Below are 21497 nucleotides of genomic sequence, written 5' to 3' on the forward strand. Positions count from 1 at the left end.
GCGCCATCCTGACGTCATATATCCGCGCGGATCCACGCACATGTCGGGGGTTCTCGTGTGGATGTTGTCACGTTGCATGATCAAATGGTGAGAGTTGAGAGATTCTCTTGCGTATCTTTCACAGCGATGGCAGGGAATAAGACAGGAACTAAGAACCAGGGCGCTTATATGTAGTTTTATGCTCTGAGCCAACGGAAAAGGTGGGTTTTTCAGGGTCGAAAACAAGACTTCAATCTCGCGCTGGGAATGAATAATAAGATCTGCTCGCGCTAGTTGTAAGCTTACGCGTATGTTTTTGTGTTTGTTCTGACTTAAGAATATAGCAAGAAAACTCTCTACTCTGGTATCGAGTTAATTTGTGAGTTTCTCGGACAATGGTTAATCATAACCAAAACCTGTTTTGATGGTTTCTTATTGTTTCTGCTTGTTTGGTGAGTTTGCAAAAGTTTTTGAAAGGAAAGTCTGACGCGTACAATTAGCTCATTTGCATAGTGCGGCTCGTGCACTTTCAAGTCCGAGTCGTTGTTTTCAATTGTCAACAAATCTTGACAAAGATTTCTTTCGTTATCTTTTCTGCTGAGATGCTGCAACAAATTTCACGAACGCAAAAAAGGCTACTAACATCACGTGTGTTTCTTCAACATAAGCATAGTGAAGTTTTACACTGCGAAAATGGAAATAGACAAGGAGTTTGATAACTCGATCAACAAAATCGAAATGGTTATTCGAAGTTGATTAAAGAAAGCGTCATCGTAACTTTGCTGATTATTTCTCCTTTATTCGCATATTTTCAGCTTAGCTTTTAATATGTTCTCAAACATTTATCAAGCTTAAACATATTTAAAAACTATAGAGTTATTGTTTGAGTTCGATGTACGCTTTCACACGAAAGTGCGGCGGAAGTACAATTTGTCATGTTTACTGACTGTACAAAACACGCATCGGCGAGCGCTCTCATTCATCAACAACAGAGAATTTACTGGATTTTTACACGAATAAAACTGAGCGGTATCTACGGACGTAAAGTTATTGGGCCTTAATGAAACATCAAGCGTTGCTTACAATTCAGGCGAAACTCAAACTAGCAATTATTTTGTTTTACTTTTCGGTCGCGATAGACTGGCAAATTCCTCGGAAGCGTGTGGCAAGAGGAGCTAGGAAACTATGAGGTCCTGAAGCTCTGCTATATCTAAATATATCGAGCTAGTTTTTTGTTGTGTAATGGAAAAGCTGTTAATCTTTAACATATGTGAAATTTAAAGTGGAGTAATGTACAGCTCATGTAAAAGAAGCATCCGTCAGAACACAACTTGGTCAGCGATATATATCTAAGCTTAAAGCGGAACATACCCAAATTCGACACTGTCTTACTTCACTCAAACTGGAGCAGCTTACGACGAAAATACTTAAGCAAAATTCCAACTGACGTAAACGCGTTGAGTTGTGGGCCAAAAACATAAAAAATATCGGGAATTTCGGACGCCATTTCCCCCGCGCGACATCCGCAAAAATCCTCGCAGCATGTACGCGCGTGTGCCGCAGGCGATGGCGCAATTTGTTCTAAAAATAGAATTATTGTCCCATATCATGGGGACAACCCCAATACTAGAAATGGCGCGTGCTTACGGTCTCCGTCCCCGATTATAGCTCCTGTCTCAAGCTAGTGTTTGAATAACACTTTTCGTCGGTCTTTTCGTCGTGGACGTCGTGCCACACATTTCCTCCTGCTGGAAGAGAAGAACTGGGGCGAAAGTAGACACTAAAACCCATGCCTCCCGGTCGGTGTCTTTGCGATCGATCGATCCAAGATGGAAGAAGTTGACAATATTATCATTCACACGTTCAGGCAAATCGGCTGGTGAGTATTCACCTTACAACTTGTTTCCTTTTTGTCTAACAATAATCCAACAATATCATAGCTGTTTTATGTGCATACTGTATTTAAAGTGGGGGAACTGTGTCCAAATGTTATTGGGAAGATTTGTAATTCAACCTCTGGAAATTAAGTTTGAATCCACTCACGTTATCTTGTAATTACACTCCTATCTTCGACCTATCTTCTCAGTTAATGTAAGAAAAAGTCAAATACGATGGAACAACGTGTAATAATTGCAATATTATTATTGATCGAATTTACCTTATGTGTCACACATGTTTTGTATAGGTAATCATATGATTTCGAGTGCAATTGGAATAAATAAGCACAAGTAAATTTTTCAAAGGCCAGCAAAATTATGGGCGTGTGCAATTTGTAGTCTTTGAAAAATTTGCAAGTGGTCAATTACTCCAAATTGCATGCGAATAATCTTATGATTACTTGTTCATAACACACTTGAAAACATGTTATATAAGATCCTCAACACATTGTTTCCTTAGCCAGTTTGCAGTGTGTTTGGTATTCAAACACATTTGAACATTTTTCGAAAATATTCGCAAGACTTCCCAAGAAGTCTTTGGTGGGGTGTTGGTGATCTTCAGAAATCTTTGGCAATCTTCAGTTATCTCCAGAAGGGTTCAGGTGATTGGTGGAGGTGTTCCAAAATGTTTGGGTGATATTTGTTGATCTTCAGAAAGGTTCGGGTGATCTTTGGAAGTGCTAGGAAAACATCTAGTTACCTTCAGCTATCTTCCGAATGTATCAGCTGAACTCCGTCCACCTTCAAAATGCCTCGGATTACCTTCGGTAGTCATGAGTGTCTTTGTGCTAACTTCAGATATCTTCATTATAATTTGTAATTTGCATGTGTCAAATTTGCACTCGTGTTTCAAATTTCCACTGGTAATTATTTGTCAAGTGTATTAGTATAGGTAATCATATGGTTTCGAGTTTGGAATTGATTTGCACTTGTGAGTTTTCAAAAAGCCGAAATTGCACGAGCCGCTTTGGCGAGTGCAATTTCAGCTTTTTAAAAAACTCACAAGTGCAAATTAATTCCAAATTGAACGAGAAAAACCATATGATTACTTATTAATAATATATGGTTCTCACTGGAAAACATCCCCATAATATTTTAATGATGCTTGCCTACAACAGTACCGTTATCAATCTCTTCTTTACTCTAAACAGTGACATCCCTGAAGATGTGTCAAGCTTAAGGGAGTTCACCACAGCTATGATAGTGGCAGCAACATCAAAATGCCTTCGGTTGATCAAGGATGATCTGCAGATACCATCTGTGCTGCCTGCTAGCATGTCCTCAAAGTTTCGACTTGGGACAACTTTAGCTACTGCTTGCCAGGTGTGTTTGGTAAATCATCAATCATTTACACATTGGTGTTTGTCCCACAAGCTGTGATATGTTTGGTCTACACCAAGAATTGACACCTTTTGAAGACCTCCCAAGTTGGATACATGTTCCCCTGATCTGTTAAAAATTCTGCTTTTTCTCCCATCTTCCCTATTAAGAAATTTTGTTCCTCCTTATATTTCCGATCAAATTTCTTGTTAGTAGTTTTGAGATATCCCTTGTTCCCTCAAATTAATCAAAAAATATCCCTTGTTCCCATAAAATAAATGATCATATTGCCTTGGGAATCCCAGAGCACCAATTTTTTTTGTGTGTGTCAGCCAATCAGATTTGAGTGGCATGAACTCTGAGTCTGTACAGAATGATTAGGATTCTGTGTAATGTGGACTTTCAAATTGGACCCAGTCAAAATAATGCTGGCATTCTTGGTACTGACCATCAATGGTTTTAGACTCTTAGCCAAACAGAGAGTTACAACTAGTTGCACGTTTTGATGGCCAAACTATGAAAAACTTGGATTGATGGATGAAAATTTGGTCAAAGTTAATACAAATAGGCCCAAGTCCAGGCCAGATGAAGGCAAACATTAATGGAAGCAGAAGCCAGATACTTTCCTTGACTTTTGTGGGCCAGGGTTTTATATATATAGACTGAAGTGAGGTGTGCTCGTTAATTTATGTTTTTCATATCCATACATATGCAGGGGTTTCATTAAGGGCCCGGTGCCAGGCAAATTGAGCGGCTGTGAGGATGATTTTGCCCACCCAGTTTGACCACCTAGAGGAAAGTTTTTCTTATAAAGAAGTTTAGTTCAAAATGTTTTGCCCGCCTGAGTAAACCAGTTACCCTCCTGCTAGAAACAGTAATGAAACCCTGCATATAATCAATGGTTAACCATCACATGTCTGTTTGTCATTGTAGGAGGTTGGTTACCGTGGTGAGATAGGATATCAAACCTTTCTCTATTCCAATGAAGCTGATATCAGAAAGGTGTTTATGTTTTTAGTGGAGAATCTTCCAAAAGAGAGTTCAGAATCTGCTAGTGAACCTTTAGGTAAGTTTTTGCCTGTGGCTTGAATGAAAACAACAGGCAGACCTTTCAGGGAAGTATCTTGCCCATGAAAACATAACCCTGAATAAATGCCTTGCCCTCTTTGTTCCACCATAGAGGAGGTAATAGCCCCCCCCCCCCCCACTCCCAAGAAATCCAAATACCCTCCCCCTTCCCCCTCCAGAAACAAAACAGCAAAATTTTGTGACCCCCACGAATTCCAAAATTACTAATTTCATGTACCCAATTTATATCCTTTAGACCTTACTTTAACTTGAACTGTTTTGTTTTCCCTTTGGGGTCACTAGTTTGCATCCTGACTTTTCAAATAAGCAGTTACGTTTTTTTCTAACCAGGCTCCTCTGTGATGCTGCACAGACGAATATCAGCTGAGTTGTCCAAACGACTGACTAGGCCTTGGACACCTTCATTCTGCAAAAAAGATAACATTGGCTGGAGCGGAACAAAGCCAAGAGTCTGGCACAGAGAGGTTTGTGTTTATTCCCAGCCTACCTTTCTATACGTACTTGTCTTATTGTCATTAGTGGTGTCTCTCAGTGTAATGAGTAGGGCGGCATATATCCCATGTTTAACTGAACAAGTGCAATATTCTCCCAGTGCTTGGTTAATAAGAAAAAACTCTATTTCACAGGGAGCCAGATCTGTCAGAAGATTTCATGCTTGTCCTCTTAGAGTCCCGGAGGGTCTTGGAGATTTGACCAAGAAAATGCCAAAAGGTGATATTTCATTTCCAACAAACAAGAGTTTGATTTCTGTGTTTTGGTTCAGATTATTTCCTTTGCACTGTAAACTTAGGTCTCTACTGATTCTTGTACAAGTCTGCTTATCTTTGGTGATCTTTGAACTGTAGTGTAGTAATTCTCTTGTTAAAGGGATGGTTTCACAGCTTGGCAAATATACAAACTATAACTTAAACGCATTCAATCCTGCTGTTTTTGAAAGCTCATGACTAGTGCAGGAAGCTTTCCTTTGAAACTTTCATGGTCAGTTGTGGAAAACAAGGTGGCCTTTCTCATTGGAATAAATTTATAATGACAATATGTTTGCATGTTCCCGAATGCCATGCACCAATCAATTCCACTGTTTAGATACCCATTGGATGCTGTTGTGTATATGTTCAGAATAAATCCTTCTTGTCGAAGAGTACACTCAATGGTCAGTGCCTAATTTGACATTTTTTGTGTGTAAATCTATTGACATCTTCCACAAAATCTGTGCATCAGTCATCCTACTACTAGTTGTAGTCACGGTACATCTTTGATTGTTGAGGTATGTGTGGTTTAATAAGAAAGCAACAAAGGTATTAAAGGAGCCTGGCAACAGTTTCCAGAGTTTTTGTTACACAATATGCTTTGACAAATGAATGCTACCTCTGTTTATCTAAATTTTCAAAAATTTAAGGTGGCTCTGAACCCTCCTGACAGAATTTTTTAAAACTTTGCGAAAGTTTCATCTCACCCTGCAAATCAAAATTCAGAAATAGAAATGGGGATCACTGAGCTCATTTTTGTAGTGAATAGGAGTAAAAGCTAAAATTAAGGTGTTTTTAGCAGGTCACACTGTTGCTATGGTAATGCATTGTCTCATGAAAATGATAACAATGTGTTGTCCAATGATTGGGCAGTTTTTTGATACCATGATTGTAGCATCAACTGATAAAAACTAGTTATAATGACCCATCAAAGTCTTGGAAAGTGCTGGAAACTGTTAGCAACCACTTTGATGTTCATGCTAATCTGTGCGCATGTGCCAAACTGTGAAACCCTCCTTTTACACGTAAGTTTGTGCCTTACTCAGGTGCTTAAAATAGCATTATTTACCAAATGAATGTCAATCGTGTTTTCTGTTCTTTATGTCAGAGTTGAAGATGTACTACAACAGCAGTTCAATGCCATTCATTACAAGTCAGCCTTCATCCCGTCAAGATGTACCAGCATCTGTGCTCGAGGCCAATGCTATAGCGGTTACCCTGGCTAACGAGTGGGAAAATGAATGGAATCAGAGTGGACTAGCATCACGACTATCCAAAGAGGTAGGTGTGCTGATCAACCTCCTTTGTGAGTGAAGTCCTGGAAGAAATTCATAGCAGCAGTTTTTGGTGACAAGAAGTTGTGTGGGTGATGAGCTGAGACTGTTGCCCTGGTTCTGCTTGTTTTAAAGGGAGAATGATGATGAAATGGGCAAATTGCTATCTAGTGTTAGTATAAATGTGATTATCCACAATCCACTGAACAGTGATATTTCTTTTGGATGCATTGCTTCATCCAAGCTGAAAACAACTGGGCCCTGATTCTTGGAAAACCTCTACATGGTCTCAGAAATCAAATTAGCTTTGTATGCTTACCAACTAGCAGATTTTGTTTTGGAAGCAGATGGAAACTATGGATTGGAAGGGGCAGGCACTTGATTTAGCTTGGTTTTTCAACTGATTATGTGGCAAAACTGATAGCTTTGCTCCGATCAGTTGGCCAAAAATAAACAACAACTATGAAATGTTGTTACTAAGACTGCAGGCTGGGAATTTAACCTTGTAGGAATACCTTGCACAGAAGAGGGAACGTTTGGAGAAAAAAATCAAACAGCACTTGCAGAGTGAGCTGCAGAGAGCTAATCAGAATGCTACTGCAAATGCTGACCTAAGTGACATTGTCTCATCTCTGTCAGGTACAAAAAAATAATGTGCTATAACATTCAAAACTCCATCAGTGATGATAAGAAACATGAAATTGATAATAAAAGTATTACATCTATTTGTGTGATTTTAATTTTGTTATTCGTTGGCAGGGAAACGTTATCTTGAATATAATATTTTAATGGGCATGTGGAAAAAAGCCCTAAATGACTCTTGATCTCATGCCAAATTCTCCTTTTTGCATAGAAGCAAGCTAAAAGCAGTTTGCTAGGAGAATCTTGCACTCTATCAGATGTCTCTTATGGTCTTTTTTCATCACCCCTTCATTTATTCTTTCAAGGCAAAGTATAGAAAATGTACGAAAAGCAATAAGCAGATTTTGTATGTCGATCTCAGCGTCTGAGGCAAAGTTGCCAAAATCTCTGTTAACTGTATTGGAGTGGTTAGGATGATAGTCATTGGGTATATAAGCTAGTCTTGGTGCAGAATTAGCATTGCCTTGTTTGTATTTGTTGTCATGTGGCTCCTATGACAGAATTTGGTGGATAAATTGATTTCATGGACAAACGATCACCTGGTACATTGTACAAAATCCGTCCTGCTGGTAGGCAAAAAGAATGTCAAAGCCTCCAAAACAAAGTGATTTCAACCAGTCAAGCATGACTTTTCTTTGTTTTTTTATGTCTCAATGTGTAGCTTGTCTTCCAGCATGGCTGGTGGATTTTGTACCATGTGACTGTCTGTTACAAAAGGCATATTGGTTGTAAAATTTGACGTTTTGTTTTGTTACATTTTTTCTATCACAGACAGAACATCAGGAATTGCCGCACCATCTAAGGGATCCAGGTTTACTCGCACCGAACAACTTCAGTTTGCACAAGTAAGATTTCTATCGAATCTGGACACAATTTTGAACTCTTTGTTGTAGAATTGTGAAAAAAATTGACTATATTTTAATTAAGCTGACGAATTTGTTTTGCATTGAAGCAGTCATGTCCAATATAGGCCAACTGATATGGTCTAAAAATAGCCTTACAATCTGTACGGTTTGATCCACCGTATTCAGTCTGTATATGACCAATAAAAATTAGAAGTTTTAATGCAATTTTTAAAATGTAATCAAGACTAAAAAATACTGCTGCACAACAAACCAGCCTATTTGAACAAAGGAACGGCAGATTAAAATTTACCACCTGGCGTTTACATAGACCAGTTATCTCTGCAGTAACTATTGAGTATGATTTAATATGTTTTTTTCTCTTTGTTAGGATGAGCAAAAGGCCGCTGCCATGGTGGGCCTGAGCGAGGAAGGACCTCCTAAAGTGGACACGGAAGAGGTGAAACATATTGTTGCCTAATTTCAGCAGCTTTTTTGTTTATTTTGGTCTTAGAAGTCCATTCACCCAAGTGTCTCTGTTGGCGAGAGGGTCCTTATTGAGATGGGTCCTAATAAAGAGAAGAGGGTTTCTACATCATTACCATATGCACCCCTTTTCACCTGCTCTTGTTCACTTCTCTTTTGAACGTTCAACATAGCACTGATTAGAATTGGCCCAATTTATGTTTAATAGAAGAATGGTCACTGTTTCTTGTAAAACTAAGACAATCACTATATGTATCTAGTATAAAAAAATTCGTAAAAACGCAGGAAAAATTGCTTTTTAGTTTGGTCTTGCACTTGATTAGCCAGCGAACGCAGACGTATTTCTGGCTGTCACTTGTCTTCGCCGAAAATAGGGAACTTAAGCACGCGCGTTTTTGAGACGCGGACGGTAGCCGGAAGTGAGCTACTTTCACTTTTAACTTGTCTTCACACAACCATATTCACATTGCTAAGTATCTTTTCTTCATTAGAGATGAGTAGTATAAAAAATCTGGGAGACAATACGGTCCTAGCATGCGAAATCGTCTCTTGCGGTTGCCGTCCGCGTCTCAAAACGTGCGTGCTTAAGCTCCCTATTAAGAGAGACAAGCGACAGCCGGAAATACGTCTGCGTTCGCGTGCTAGCACTTGATTGGTGGACGAAATAATACCTCTGCTTTGATTTGTTGAAACGCTTTGCACATAACCAAGCACGTGGTGACGATTTTGTTATATCGCATTTGTAAACTCACTCCATATATTAAATAGCAAATTGTATGTGTTTTTTTTTCCGCAGGAAATGAGGAAGAAAAGAGAGGAAGAACTGGAAGCGCTTCAGTCTAAACTAAGCGAACTGAACGCCTCCATTGAACACGGTGAAGTGGAAATCAGAAAATCCCAGGCCGGTATTCAACAGGTTAGTGGCTGATTGATTAAAGTGAAATGTTTGCACAGGTCATCTCCTTAGCTGAACCGTTTTACACAAAAGCCAACCTTAACTGAGATTTTCACAAAATTATTCCGCGTCAAATGCGGTTTAATGTCACTACAGACTGGTCTGAATTCTGAACGCAACGTTCTGGGTTGGTAGCATTCTCTTCGCAAGAGCCTTTTAGTCACCTGGTCGACGAGCCTTAACGACATGTCATAACGAGTAACTCTGGAGTTCAAAATGGGTTTGTACAAACCAGCCAACGCAAACTTGTTTTTTTATGCTAGATTAATTTCCTCTATGACTGTGACAGGAGGATGAATTGCAGAATGTTCTACCCTCTTTTCTCTCACTTCTCGGTAGAATTTGGAAACTTAGCGGAAGTAACACAATCTTTGCCGACGGTTTATTCGCGTTCTTCAATGGCCCCATTTCTACTTGCTCCAGGACCTCGTTCTGGATAGATTAGGAGTGTTTCCTTGAACAAAACTGTGAGCAAGAAAATCAAAGGAATCTGCGGTGGAAATCGTGACCAGGGCTTCTAGTTCTTCAATATATTTTTTTATAGAATTCTGACCTCCCTGCTGGAATGACACGGTTTTCTACATGTGTGATTAATATGCTTCAAAAGAGTGAACAGTGTCTCCTTGGTATTAAGTGCACTGACGTTTAGACAAACGTGTTTTATTTCAGACAAACGAACAGATATCCAGCCAAAAGGCCAAGAACTCAGAACAGGAGGAGGTTTACAAAGTGAAGAAAAAAACCATGGACTTGCTTCCTGACGCAGAGAATAACATCGCTAAATTGCAGGTGATAACGAAATACTCTTAGTGAAATACAACTCTTCTCCACTTGATCTCTTTTTGTTATCTTTATCGTTTGCTTTCGCTTGGCCAGTTATAGCCCCTAAAGAACCTTGTAAATGGTGTAGACCTTTGCTCTTGTCTCCTGTATTTCCTTTCGCATTTCTTGAAAGAGTAGTCTTGTGCCAAATTCCAGGTCACTTGATTTGTAGCATAAACCATGGATATGAATTCTTATTGCAGAGTGTTGTAGATGCGAGCGCACAGCGACTTGTGAACTTGGCTCAGCAGTGGGAGAAACACAGGGCTCCTCTGATTGATCAGTACAGGGAACTCAAACAGCTCAATGCCAACAGAATGGTTAGTACCTATTCTTTTGCCTCATGGTATTTTGAAGGTATTTGAAAATGCGAGAGTTACTTGGGAACAAGATGTGGATTTTATAGCCGATCTACCCAGGAAACGCTGCAGTCCATGTATGATGGCCTTTTCCGTCAAACTACCAGAAGAGTTTCCCATGAGTTGTGCCACAATAAATAATGCCATTTTTTTTGTTTTACGAGACGCAAAACCCGGGGGACTTGTAAAATTTAAAAATTAAAATTTTCGTCGAGCATCCATGTCACTTTCGTATCGAATTCAATTCGAAGGACACCTCAGAATTAGAGGAGCTAAGTCGCGGTTTGCTCATCTTAAAAAGTTTAGCCTAGATTTTTCACGTTCGTTGTTTGTAATCCGCGTCCATCTTCTTCATCCGTAACCATCCTTCTTCCTTTATGGTTGATTATTATCTCTTTAGTATTTTCTTATCTTCAGTTAAAGGGAATTTTGTACGTGGCCAAAATACCATGACCGAGCTCTTTCAAGAGTATATTTATGTAGAAAAACATCAGCGGTATATATATTGACCAGAAAGGACTAATACAGCTATGATTAAGATTGGGAAAGAGGGCACGGAACACCAACGATAAACGTGAAAAGTTGGAGTACACATGGTGTTATTTTGTTTGATGTTTGTTGTTGTTGTTTGCTTTCAGTCTGAGGCTCAGAAGCAACTGGAGGAGATTAAAGCTTTGAGAGAAAGAATGAAGGAAGTTGCAGATGAAGCGAGAGGGAAAGAAGACATTTATAAACAATTGGTAATGCGTGTGACAATTTTTCTTATACGCATTTGTTGTCCCTAATGTTATAGAAAGATCACTTCTACCGGCACTTCACTGTAAAATCAGCTTATTTCGTACACTGTATTATTTTATATGTACTTCATTCGGCGATCTTGCAGTTTTGATGCATGCTATTTGGAAGTACAGTAGTCGTCACAAGTTTCTAAGTTTTTAAAAATGCTAGGCAATAATCGTTTTTGATCCTAAATGACAAGGAAGGGGCGGAGTTTGGTTTCAGAGGTTTGTGCGACGCTGTCGTTTGTGCGAAGGGCCTAGAAAATGGAGAAAGAGAGATCACACGTTGGAAAACACGTTTGTCACATTTGAACCTAGTTATGTGTCCTCGCTTTTACGATTCTACGCTTCTAACGCTGTAAATTAGTTCGGTGGTGTAGCAGCTCTTGTAAGCTTGTAATTCTATTTGTGCTCATTGTAGCAGCTGTTGTTGTTTTGGGGCTGGGGGGCATTGTTTCTGTTGTTTGTTCTATTGTCCTCTCAAAGGGTTTCAGGCCATTCATGTGAGACCTTACGAGAGCTGCAACATGACTTAATAAGTTCTGAAAACTCCACTTGGGAGAATCTAATGACATCCCAGTTGTAGAGCGTCCTCCTGGTGCTTAGAAAGGCAAAGATTTTCACTCCTGTAACTGAGTTATTAGCTCTCTCATTCATATCTTCATTTGTGTTTTTCCAGGTTGTTGAATATGAGACCATGAGCAAAGATGTGAACCGGTCAGCGTACACTCGGCGTATCCTGGAAATTGTCGGAAACATCAAGAAACAGAAGGAGGAAATCAACAAGGTTGATGGTTGTCCAGTGCAGTTGCTCTCATTGCGGTTTTGTCAGCCTGTTTGTCATTTAGTCGGTATTTTAATGCCAAAATGCCTTCTCTTCCCTTCTCATTTCTTTTGTTTTCATGCTGTAGATTCTCATCGACACCAAAGATGTTCAAAAGGAAATAAACCAATTATCGGGGAAGCTGGATCGAACCTTTGCTGTCACTGATGAGCTTATATTTAGGGTTTGTACATTCTAGATTTAAGTCGAGAATTTTGAAAAATGTAGAAATTTTCTCGTAGTCGTGACGCCCACAGTTTTGTTGCCGGATTAATTTCTTAGTTTGTTGTTTATTGCTGTTAACTTGAAGAGCATACCGTCTCAAATTAGTCGAGAAAACAGCATTAGTTCGACTGCTTCTTTGGGTTAAGGGAATCTGTTGACGTGCTCGATGGGTCACCCAATGTTGCGATGTTTGACGTTTCAGCGTGACAACGTGAAAGAATACAGCCTTGCGGGTCAGTTCAGGCTTCTGAGTGCAGTAGTTTCTGCTATGTTATCGCAGATTAGGTTTTGCTGTAACGGTTTGTAACTTTGGTTACGCTATTTCAAGTTGTGTAGCGTTTCATTTCTGTTGCAGGATGCGAAGAAGGACGAGTCTTGTCGAAAAGCTTATAAATACTTGGCAAGCCTTCACGAGGTACGATCTGCAACTGGCTTAAAAATACGAACTCAGACATTGGAATTCAACAATAATAGTTTAATTTTGTAGAACAGTCCTCGGTAATTGACAGGACACTATTAGCAAGTGAGCAGGAATAAAAAAAATAATAATAAATTAAATGAAATAAAAAAATTGAATATCGAGGACTACTTAACAATTAGACCCGTAGCCCTTATAGTCCATGAGGCGAAGCCGAATGGGCTATTGACCCGTGGCCCTTGAGGACGAAGGATCTAATTGTTTTAGTACTACCCAACTAGTCGGACAGAAAAGGCAATAATAAAGTTAGCAAATGCAAGTTGAAGAAATATTTACTTGGGAATAAAACGAAAGAAAGCGTCACGCTCGATTGCGCCAATTTTGCTACTCGAGGACTATTACTAATAGTCCTCTAGTAGCGTAGCCAACTAAAGTGCAGGATTTGCATTAGTCCACTAGTTGGGTGATACTAAAGTAAAATAGCCTTGAGAAAGCGATGAGATCGTTTTCTCGTAATTTGTTAAAACTCCGCCTCCAGATGAAATTCACCAAGATGAGATGAGATTTACCATTGAATAGCGGCAGTAGAGATTGTGTCATTATGTCGTCTTTAGTTCGTTATGATATTTACTAAAGTATGTTATCTCGTCTTTCTTATTACTTCTGTCGTGTTTCAGAACTGTAAAGAGCTGATTGCCTCGGTGGAAGAGACTGGATTGATAGTGAGAGAGATAAGAGATTTGGAGGATCAGGTGTGACAATACTTTGTAATGAAAGAAAACAGTTTAATCGGCACACTGTAGAATTTAAATGCTTTTAAAACACTTCTTCATAAAAGCTGCTGTCGTTAAAACTGTAGTTTCGTTTATAAAGCTGTCAATCACAAGGCTGTCTACACCAGCTTGGCGATGAAAATACAATTTTAATCTGAAAATGAATCCATTTATAGCAGTATTTGGTATGTTTTCAACGTTTCCGTTAGTTCTATCTCAATAACGTACTGTGTCCTTTCAAAAGCACTTCTCGTTAGATTCGGTTTAAGATTCTCTCCAGTCCTTGCAATCCTACTTTTGACCGCTGGAATACCGCTGGCGGGAGTAAATGACTGTTCTACGTTACTGTCCTTACAGATTGAAATGGAAAGTCAGAAGAACACAGCTACTAACCTGGAACGAATCTCAGGGGATTACAAACAGATGAAAGAGGAGAATAACACGCTGGCAAAGAAACTAAAAGCAGCCAAATAAGTGAACAGAAAATTATTTTACACAAATAGATATTTTTTAATGAATAGTGCATCACGGAATAAAGAATTTGATTGAAGTAACGTCTTTCATCTGGATCGTTTGTTGTCGTTGTTGTTCTTGTTAGGGTCATTTATGAATCCATTGTTGCATGGACCAATGGCCAGACATATTCAGGATTTGCAAGTGCACGACTCGCAAATCACCTTCACCGGCTCAACTTCTTCGCGCCCTGTGGCGCATAAAGCCTGGTTTTCACTAGCGACGAAAGCACAAGCTCAAGCATAAACGCAAGCAATAGAAATGACCCAAGTGAAATTAACATACGGACGTCAGTTTTTTATGCGTCTATCCTCTTATTGAGGATAAGTGGTGTCATAACATTGGCAAAGTGGCTGTGGAACCATGAGCCGCGGTAAACTTTGACAATGTTATGACGAAATTTATCATCAATAAGAGAACAGACGCATAAGAAACTGACGTCAGTTTGTTTTTTACAAGAACAAGACCCCAAAATGGTCAAATGCCGGGAATAAATTAGGGAAAAGATGCTGTAAATTTGCCGTAAACAAAGAAAAGTGAATTTTATTCAAAATGAGGCGAACATTGCAAATAGCTTATCTCGCTTTTTGATTGGCTACCTAAAAAGGTCCATAAAATATCATTGGTGAAAAAGTTGACAGTTTGACAGCTGAAAGTTGAACTTGAAAGCTTGCATAAATTAAGATTTTATCCGTCTGCACTCTTATTGATGATAAAAATGAGCCAATCAGCGCGCGAGAAATCAGACAGTAAGAACGAAATTCGACGCACAAACAAGCACAAGCAAAAATCATCCGAACCTTCCAAACTGTTTAGGCGCGAAGTAATCTGGATCCAGTATTTTCCTTACCCAAACAAAACCTTGTGTGGTAAATATCCTTGTGCTTGTGTCATTCTTCTGCGGTATTTCGTTTTCACTTGTTGCAGCGCAAACGCAAGCATAAGCACAAGAAAAAGGAAAACTTTTGTCTTGTGCTTGTGCTCATGCCTGCGTTAAGGCCGTTTTCACGGTGAAATAAAAATTATTGTGCTTGCGCTTGTGCCTGCGATTGTGCTTGTGTCCTACGTTTCTAAGTGTGACCGATTTTTCCTAGTGTTACCTTTTTCTAAGTGTGACCCCTTTTTCCGTGTGACCAACTTCACAATTTTCAAGTGTGGCTCATATTTCTAAGTGTGACCTTTTTTCCAAGTGTAACCCATTTTTTTTTAGTTGTGACACTTTTCCAAGCGTGAGCCATTTTTATAAGTGTGACCCTTTTTTCCAAGAGTTTTAATCTATTTTCTAAGTGTGACCCGTTTTTCCAAGTGTGATCCATTTTCCCAGGTGTGACCTATTTTTCCAAGTGGGACCTCCTTTATTCCACAATTGACCCATTTTTTCACGTGTGACACGCGTTTCCAAGTGGGAACCTGTTTTCTAAGTGTGACCTATTTTTCGAAGTACGAGCGTTTTTTGCAAGTGTGACCCCCTTTTTTCTATAAGTGACCCAATTTTCCAAGTATGACTCATTTTTCCAAGTGTGACACTTTTTTCTAAGTGTGACCCATTTTTCCAAGAGTGATCCAATTTTTAAAGTGTAACCCATTTTTCCAAATGTTACCTACTTTATCAAGTGTGACCCATGTTACCAAATGGGACCCATTTTTCGAAGTGTGATCCATTTTAGCAAATGCGACACATTTATACAAGTGTGACAAACTTTAACAAGTGTGACCCATCTTTACAGGAGTGATCCATTTTTATAAGTGTGGCATATTACAAGTGTGACCCATTTTTACAAGTGTGGCACATTTTTACAAGTATGGCACTTTTTTACAAGTACGACCCATGTTCACAAACGTGACCCAGTTTTACACGTGTGACCCATTTTTACAAGTGCGGCGCATTTTTACAACTGTGGCACAATTTTACAAGTGCGGTGCATTTTTATAAGTGTGGCACCTTTTTACAAAAGTGACCCATTTTTACAAGTGTCACCCATTTACAAGTGTGGTACATTTATACGCGTGTGGCACAATTTTACAAATGTGGAACATTTATACACGTGTGGCACATTTGTAAAAGTGTGACCCATTTATGCAAGTGTGGCACATTTTTGCAAGTGTGGCACATTTTTGCAAGTGTTACACATTTTTCAAAAGTGGAACAATTTTACAAGAGTGGCACATTTTTCAAAAGTGGCACAATTTTACAAGTGTGGCACATTTTTAAAAGTACAGTGTGGCACATTTATACAAGTGTGGCACAATTTTACAAGTGTGACCCATTTATTTAAGTGTGGCACATTTTTACAAGAGTGGCACAATTTTACAAGCGTGGCATATTTTTCAAAAGTAGCACAATTTCACAAGTGTGGCATATTTTTAAAAGTACAGTGTGGCACATTTACGCAAGTGTGACATAATTTTACAAGTGTGACCCATTTATTTACGTGTGGCACATTTTTACAAGCGTGGCATAATTTTACAAGTATGGAACATTTTTATAAGGGTGGCACATTTTTACATGTATGGCACATTTATACAAGTGTGGCACAATTTTACAAGCGTGGCACATTTTTAAAAGTGTTACGCATTTATACAAGTGTGGTACATTTTTACAAGTGTGACGCATTTATACAGGTGTGACACATTTTTACAAGTGTGACCCGTTTAATCAAGTGTGACAGATTTTTACAAGTGTGACCCATTTATACAAGTGTGGTAAATTTGTACAATTGTGACCCATTTTTACAAATGTGACCTATCTATACAAGAGTGGCACAATTTTAAGCGTGTGGCACATTTATACAAGTGTGGAACATTTTTACAAGAATGACCCATTTGTAGAAGTATGGCATATTTTTACAAGTGTGGCACAATTTTACAAGTGTGGCAGTTTTATACAAGTGTGACATAATTTTAAAAGTTTGGCACATTTATACAAGTGTGGCACATTTGGCACAAATTGTTTTTACAATAATGACCATTTTGTAGAAGTGTGGCATATTTTTACAAGTGAGACCCATTTGTACAAGTGTGTCAGATTTGTACAAGTGTGACCAATTTTTAACAAATATGACCCATTTATATGTGTGGCATATTTTTGCAATTGTGGCATAATTTTACAAGTGTGACCCATTTATACAAGTGTGGCATATTTTTACAAATATGACCCATCTATACAAGTGTGACACATTTTTACAAGTCTGGAACAATTTTACAAGTGTGGAACAATTTTACAAGTGTGGCACCTTTTTACAAGTGTGGCACAATTTTACAAGTGTGACCCATTTATTTACGTGTGGCACATTTTTACAAAGGTGGCACATTTTTACAAGTATGGCACAATTTTACAAGTGTGGCACATTTATAGAAATGTGGCACATTTTTACAAGTGTGGCACATTTTTACTTGTGTAATCCATTTTTACAAATGTAACATATTTTTACAAGTGTGACATCTTTTTACAAGTGTGGGACATTTTTACAAGTGTGGCACAATTTTACAAGTGTGGCACATTTTTACAAGTGTGGCACATTTTACAAATGTGGCATATTTTTACTAGCATGGCACATTTTTACAAGTGTGGCACATTTTTACAAGTGTGGCACATTTTTACAACTGTGACACATTTGGCAAAAATTCTTTTTGCAAGAATGACCATTTTGTAGAAGTATGGCACATTTTTACAAGTGTGGCACATTTTTACAGGCGTGGCACACTTTTACAAGTGTGGCATATTTTTACAAGTGTGGCACAATTTTAAAATTGTGGCACATTTTTACAAGTGTGGCACACTTTTACAAATGTAGCACATTTTTGCAAGTGTGGCACAATTTTACAAGTGTGGCACATTTTTACAAGTGTGGCACATTTTTACTAGTGTAATCCATTTTTACAAATGTAACATATTTTTACAAGTGCGGCACATCTTTACAAGTGTGGCACACTTTTACAAGTGTGTCACGTTTTCACAAGTGTGGCACAATTTTACAAATGTGGTATATTTTTACTAGCGTGGCACATTTTTACAAGTGTGGCACTTTTTTTCACGTGTAGCACATTTTTACAAGTGTGGCACGTTTTTACAAGTGTGGCACATTTTTATAAGTGTGGCACGTTTTTACAAGTGTGGCACATTTTTACAAGTGTAGCACACTTTTAGAAGTGTGGCACATTTTTACGAGCGTGGCACATTTTTACAAGCGTGGCACAATTTTACAAGTGAGGCACCTTTTCGCAAGTGTGGAACAATTTTACACGTGTGGCACAATTTTACAAGTTTGGGGCAGTTTTACAACTGTGACCTACTTATAGAAGTGTGACCCATTTTTACAAGTGTAGCACAATTTTAAAAGTGTGGCAGATTTTTAGAAGTGTGGCAGATTTTTAGAAGTGTGGCACATTTTTACAAGTGTAGCACACTTTTACAAGTGTGGCACATTTTTACAAGTGTGGCATATTTTTACAACTGTGGCACAATTTTACAAGTGTGGCACATTTTTACAAAAGTGGCACCCTTTTACAAGTGTGGCACATTTTTACAAGTGTGCACAATTTTAAAAGTGTGGCATCTTTTTACAAGTGTGGCACAATTTTACAAGTGTGGCACTTTTATACAAGTGTGACATAATTTTGCCAATGTTTAACATTTATACAAGTCTGGCACAATTTTACAAGTGTGACCCATTTATATAAGTGCGGCACAATTTTTCAAGTGTGGCACATTTTTATAAGTGTGGAACATTTTTTAAAAGTGGCCCATTTTTACAAGTGTGACCCATTTATACAGGTGTGGCAAATTTTTACAAGTGTAATACATTGATACAAGTCTGGTACTTTTTTTCAAATGTGGCAACATTTTACAAGTACGTGTTACACAATTTTACGTGTGTGGAATATTTATACAAGTCTGGCACATTTTTACGAGGGGGCACATTTCTACAAGTGTTGCGTATTTTTACAAGTGTGGCACAATTTTACAACTGTGACCCATTTATACAAGTGTGAGCCATTAATACAGGTGTGGGACATTTTTACAAGTGTGGCAGAATTTTACAAGTGTGGCACATTTTTACAAGTGTGGCGCATTTTTGCAAGTGTGGGACAATTTTACAAGTGTGGCGCAATTTTACAACTGTGACCTATTTACAGAAGTGTGACCCATTTTTACAAGTGTAGCATAATTTTAAAAGTGTGGCACACTTATACAAGTGTGGCACATTTTTGCAAGTGTGGCACATTTTTACAAGTGTGGCACATTTTTACAAGTGTGGCACATTTTTACAAATGTTCAACATTTATACAAGTGTGGTAAATTTTTACAAGTGTGTCACATTTTTACAAGTGTGGCACTATTTTACAAATGTGACCCATTTATAGAAGTGTGACTCATTTATACAGGTTTGGCACATTTTTACAAGTGTAGCACAATTTTACAAGCGTGGAACAATTTTACAAGTGTGTCACAATTTTACAAGTGTGGAACATTTATACAACTGTGGCACAATTTTATAAGTGTAGTACATTTTAATAAGTAGGGTACCTTTTTACAAGTGTGACCCAATTTTACAAGTGTCACACATTTATACAACTGTGGCACTAGTGTAATCCGTTTTTACAAATGTGACCCATTTTTACAAGTGTGACGCATTTTTACAAGTGTGGCACATTTATGCAAGCGTGGCACATTTTTACAAGTGTGATCCATTTATACAAGTGTGACACATTTTTACAAGCGTGAACTATTATACAAGTGTGGCTCATTTTTACAAGTGTGACACATTTTAACAATTGTGACCCATTTTTACAAGTGTGACACATTTATACAAGTGTGATCCATTTTAAACAAATATGACCCATTTTTACAAGTTGGCACATTTTTGCAAGTGTGACCCATTCTTACAAGTGTGATCCATTTTTACAAGAGTTATCCATTCTTTCATTGTGACCTATTTTTCCAAGTGTGAGCTCCTTTTTTCAAGTGTGACTCACTTTTCTAAATGTGTCCTTTATTTCCAATTTTTCCAAGTGCGACTTATTTTTTTAAGCGTGAACTTCTTTTTTCCAAGAGTGGCCCATTTTTTTAAGTGTGACCCACTTTTCCAAGTTTGACCCATTTTTCCAAGTGTGACCTTTTTTTAAGTGTGACCCACTTTTTCAAAAGTGACCCACTATCCGTTTTTACAGGATTTACCCACTTTTCTAAGTGTGACCCATTTTTCTAAGTGAGACCCAGTGTCCCAAGTTGGACTCTTGAACCTCTCTATGAGGCTCAAGAGAGATTTTTCCAAATATGATTTATTTTTCCAAGTTGGACCCACATTTCCAAGTGTAACCCATTTTTTGTTTGGCAATTTTGCTTAAGCGCGTCTCGTAAAAAGCCGCGTATCACTTAGCCTGAGAATGCAAAAGTATTTCTGGCTGTCGCTTGTCTCCGCCAAAAAATAACTCGAGCTTCGATCGCTCGAAGTTCTGTATTTCATCGGCATCCAGGATGTTTCTATTTGAATGCTCTTCAAACTATTCCGATCAGAGTAGCAACAATAATAGCCTGCCAACGCAGACGTATTTGCGGCTGTCGCTTGTCTCCGCCGAAAATAACGTCTGCGAACCCGAGCTAGGAAGCGATTTCTGTGACGTAATGACCTTTGTTTCTCTTTGGCCAATCAGATTTCATGATAGAATGAAACTCGAGTGCTCCTCGCAGCGAATACCTCGCGCAGTAGTTCTGGGGCTACCTGGGCTAAACTGTGATTGGCTTAAAATTCCAACGTCACAGAAATCGTTTCCTGGCTCGAGTTCGCAGACGTTATTTTCGGCGGAGACAAGCGACAGCCGGAAATACATCTGCGTTCCCAGGCTACAACAATAACTGTCTTTCTTTCTCGAAGATTGAAACCATGATGACCACGATGGATCCACGAACCCGCCATTTGTTCCAGACAGTTAAAAAAATATAAACTTCTGCGATGTCAGATTTGAAAAACGGAAAGGAATCACTTTCGATGAACTCTCATGGTTTTTGAAACCATTCGCTCAACACGGCGAATCAAATTTGGCTCGGATAGAGCGACGGTCCGCGAATTTGATCTATAGAGGCGAACAGAACATGGATTTGCCGCCATGCCCTAGTTCGCTCCACCCCACCTTTGATCGAATTTCGCGCGATGCATATACAGCGAAGCCTCTGGTTGTAATATTAACTATTTTAACTTTCTTAAGTAGGCTATATATGGTCAGTGATCTGGTTTACCGCATTAAATTATTCTGTCAAATGCTAAAGGGTTCATACACCACAAACTCCCACAAATTGTGCAGTAATGACAGATTTGTAATCTGATTAGCACAAGCACCATGACGTCACCGGAAATTAGACCCCATGTCCTGCTGGGTGTTTCAGAGTCTCATGAATCTCGTCATGTTATTTTTAGAACTACTCAAATCGATACCCAGGGATTTTATGTAGCACGATATTTTTATTTCGCATATAATAAACCAAAGACCTTCATTGATGTAAAAAGAGCTGCCTTC

The 21497-nt window shown here is 38.7% G+C and overlaps 1 protein-coding gene across 1 annotated transcript; it reads left to right on the forward strand.

Moving 5' to 3' along the window:
- Positions 1-1735: 1735 nt before the first annotated feature.
- On the forward strand, positions 1736-14036 carry LOC145496878 (coiled-coil domain-containing protein 22 homolog). The gene is made up of 18 exons (XM_081476648.1): positions 1736-1858; positions 3068-3239; positions 4170-4302; positions 4656-4789; positions 4952-5036; positions 6180-6352; positions 6855-6984; positions 7759-7832; positions 8221-8289; positions 9112-9231; positions 9940-10059; positions 10296-10412; positions 11090-11191; positions 11910-12017; positions 12142-12237; positions 12634-12693; positions 13374-13448; positions 13827-14036. The coding sequence occupies exons 1-18, from the start codon at positions 1809-1811 to the stop codon at positions 13941-13943; spliced, it is 1935 nt and encodes a 644-aa protein (XP_081332774.1). The 5' UTR covers positions 1736-1808; the 3' UTR covers positions 13944-14036.
- Positions 14037-21497: the final 7461 nt, after the last annotated feature.

The sequence above is a fragment of the Orbicella franksi genome, chromosome 9 (genome assembly GCF_964199315.1).
Source record: "Orbicella franksi chromosome 9, jaOrbFran1.1, whole genome shotgun sequence".
Lineage (NCBI taxonomy): Eukaryota > Metazoa > Cnidaria > Anthozoa > Scleractinia > Merulinidae > Orbicella > Orbicella franksi.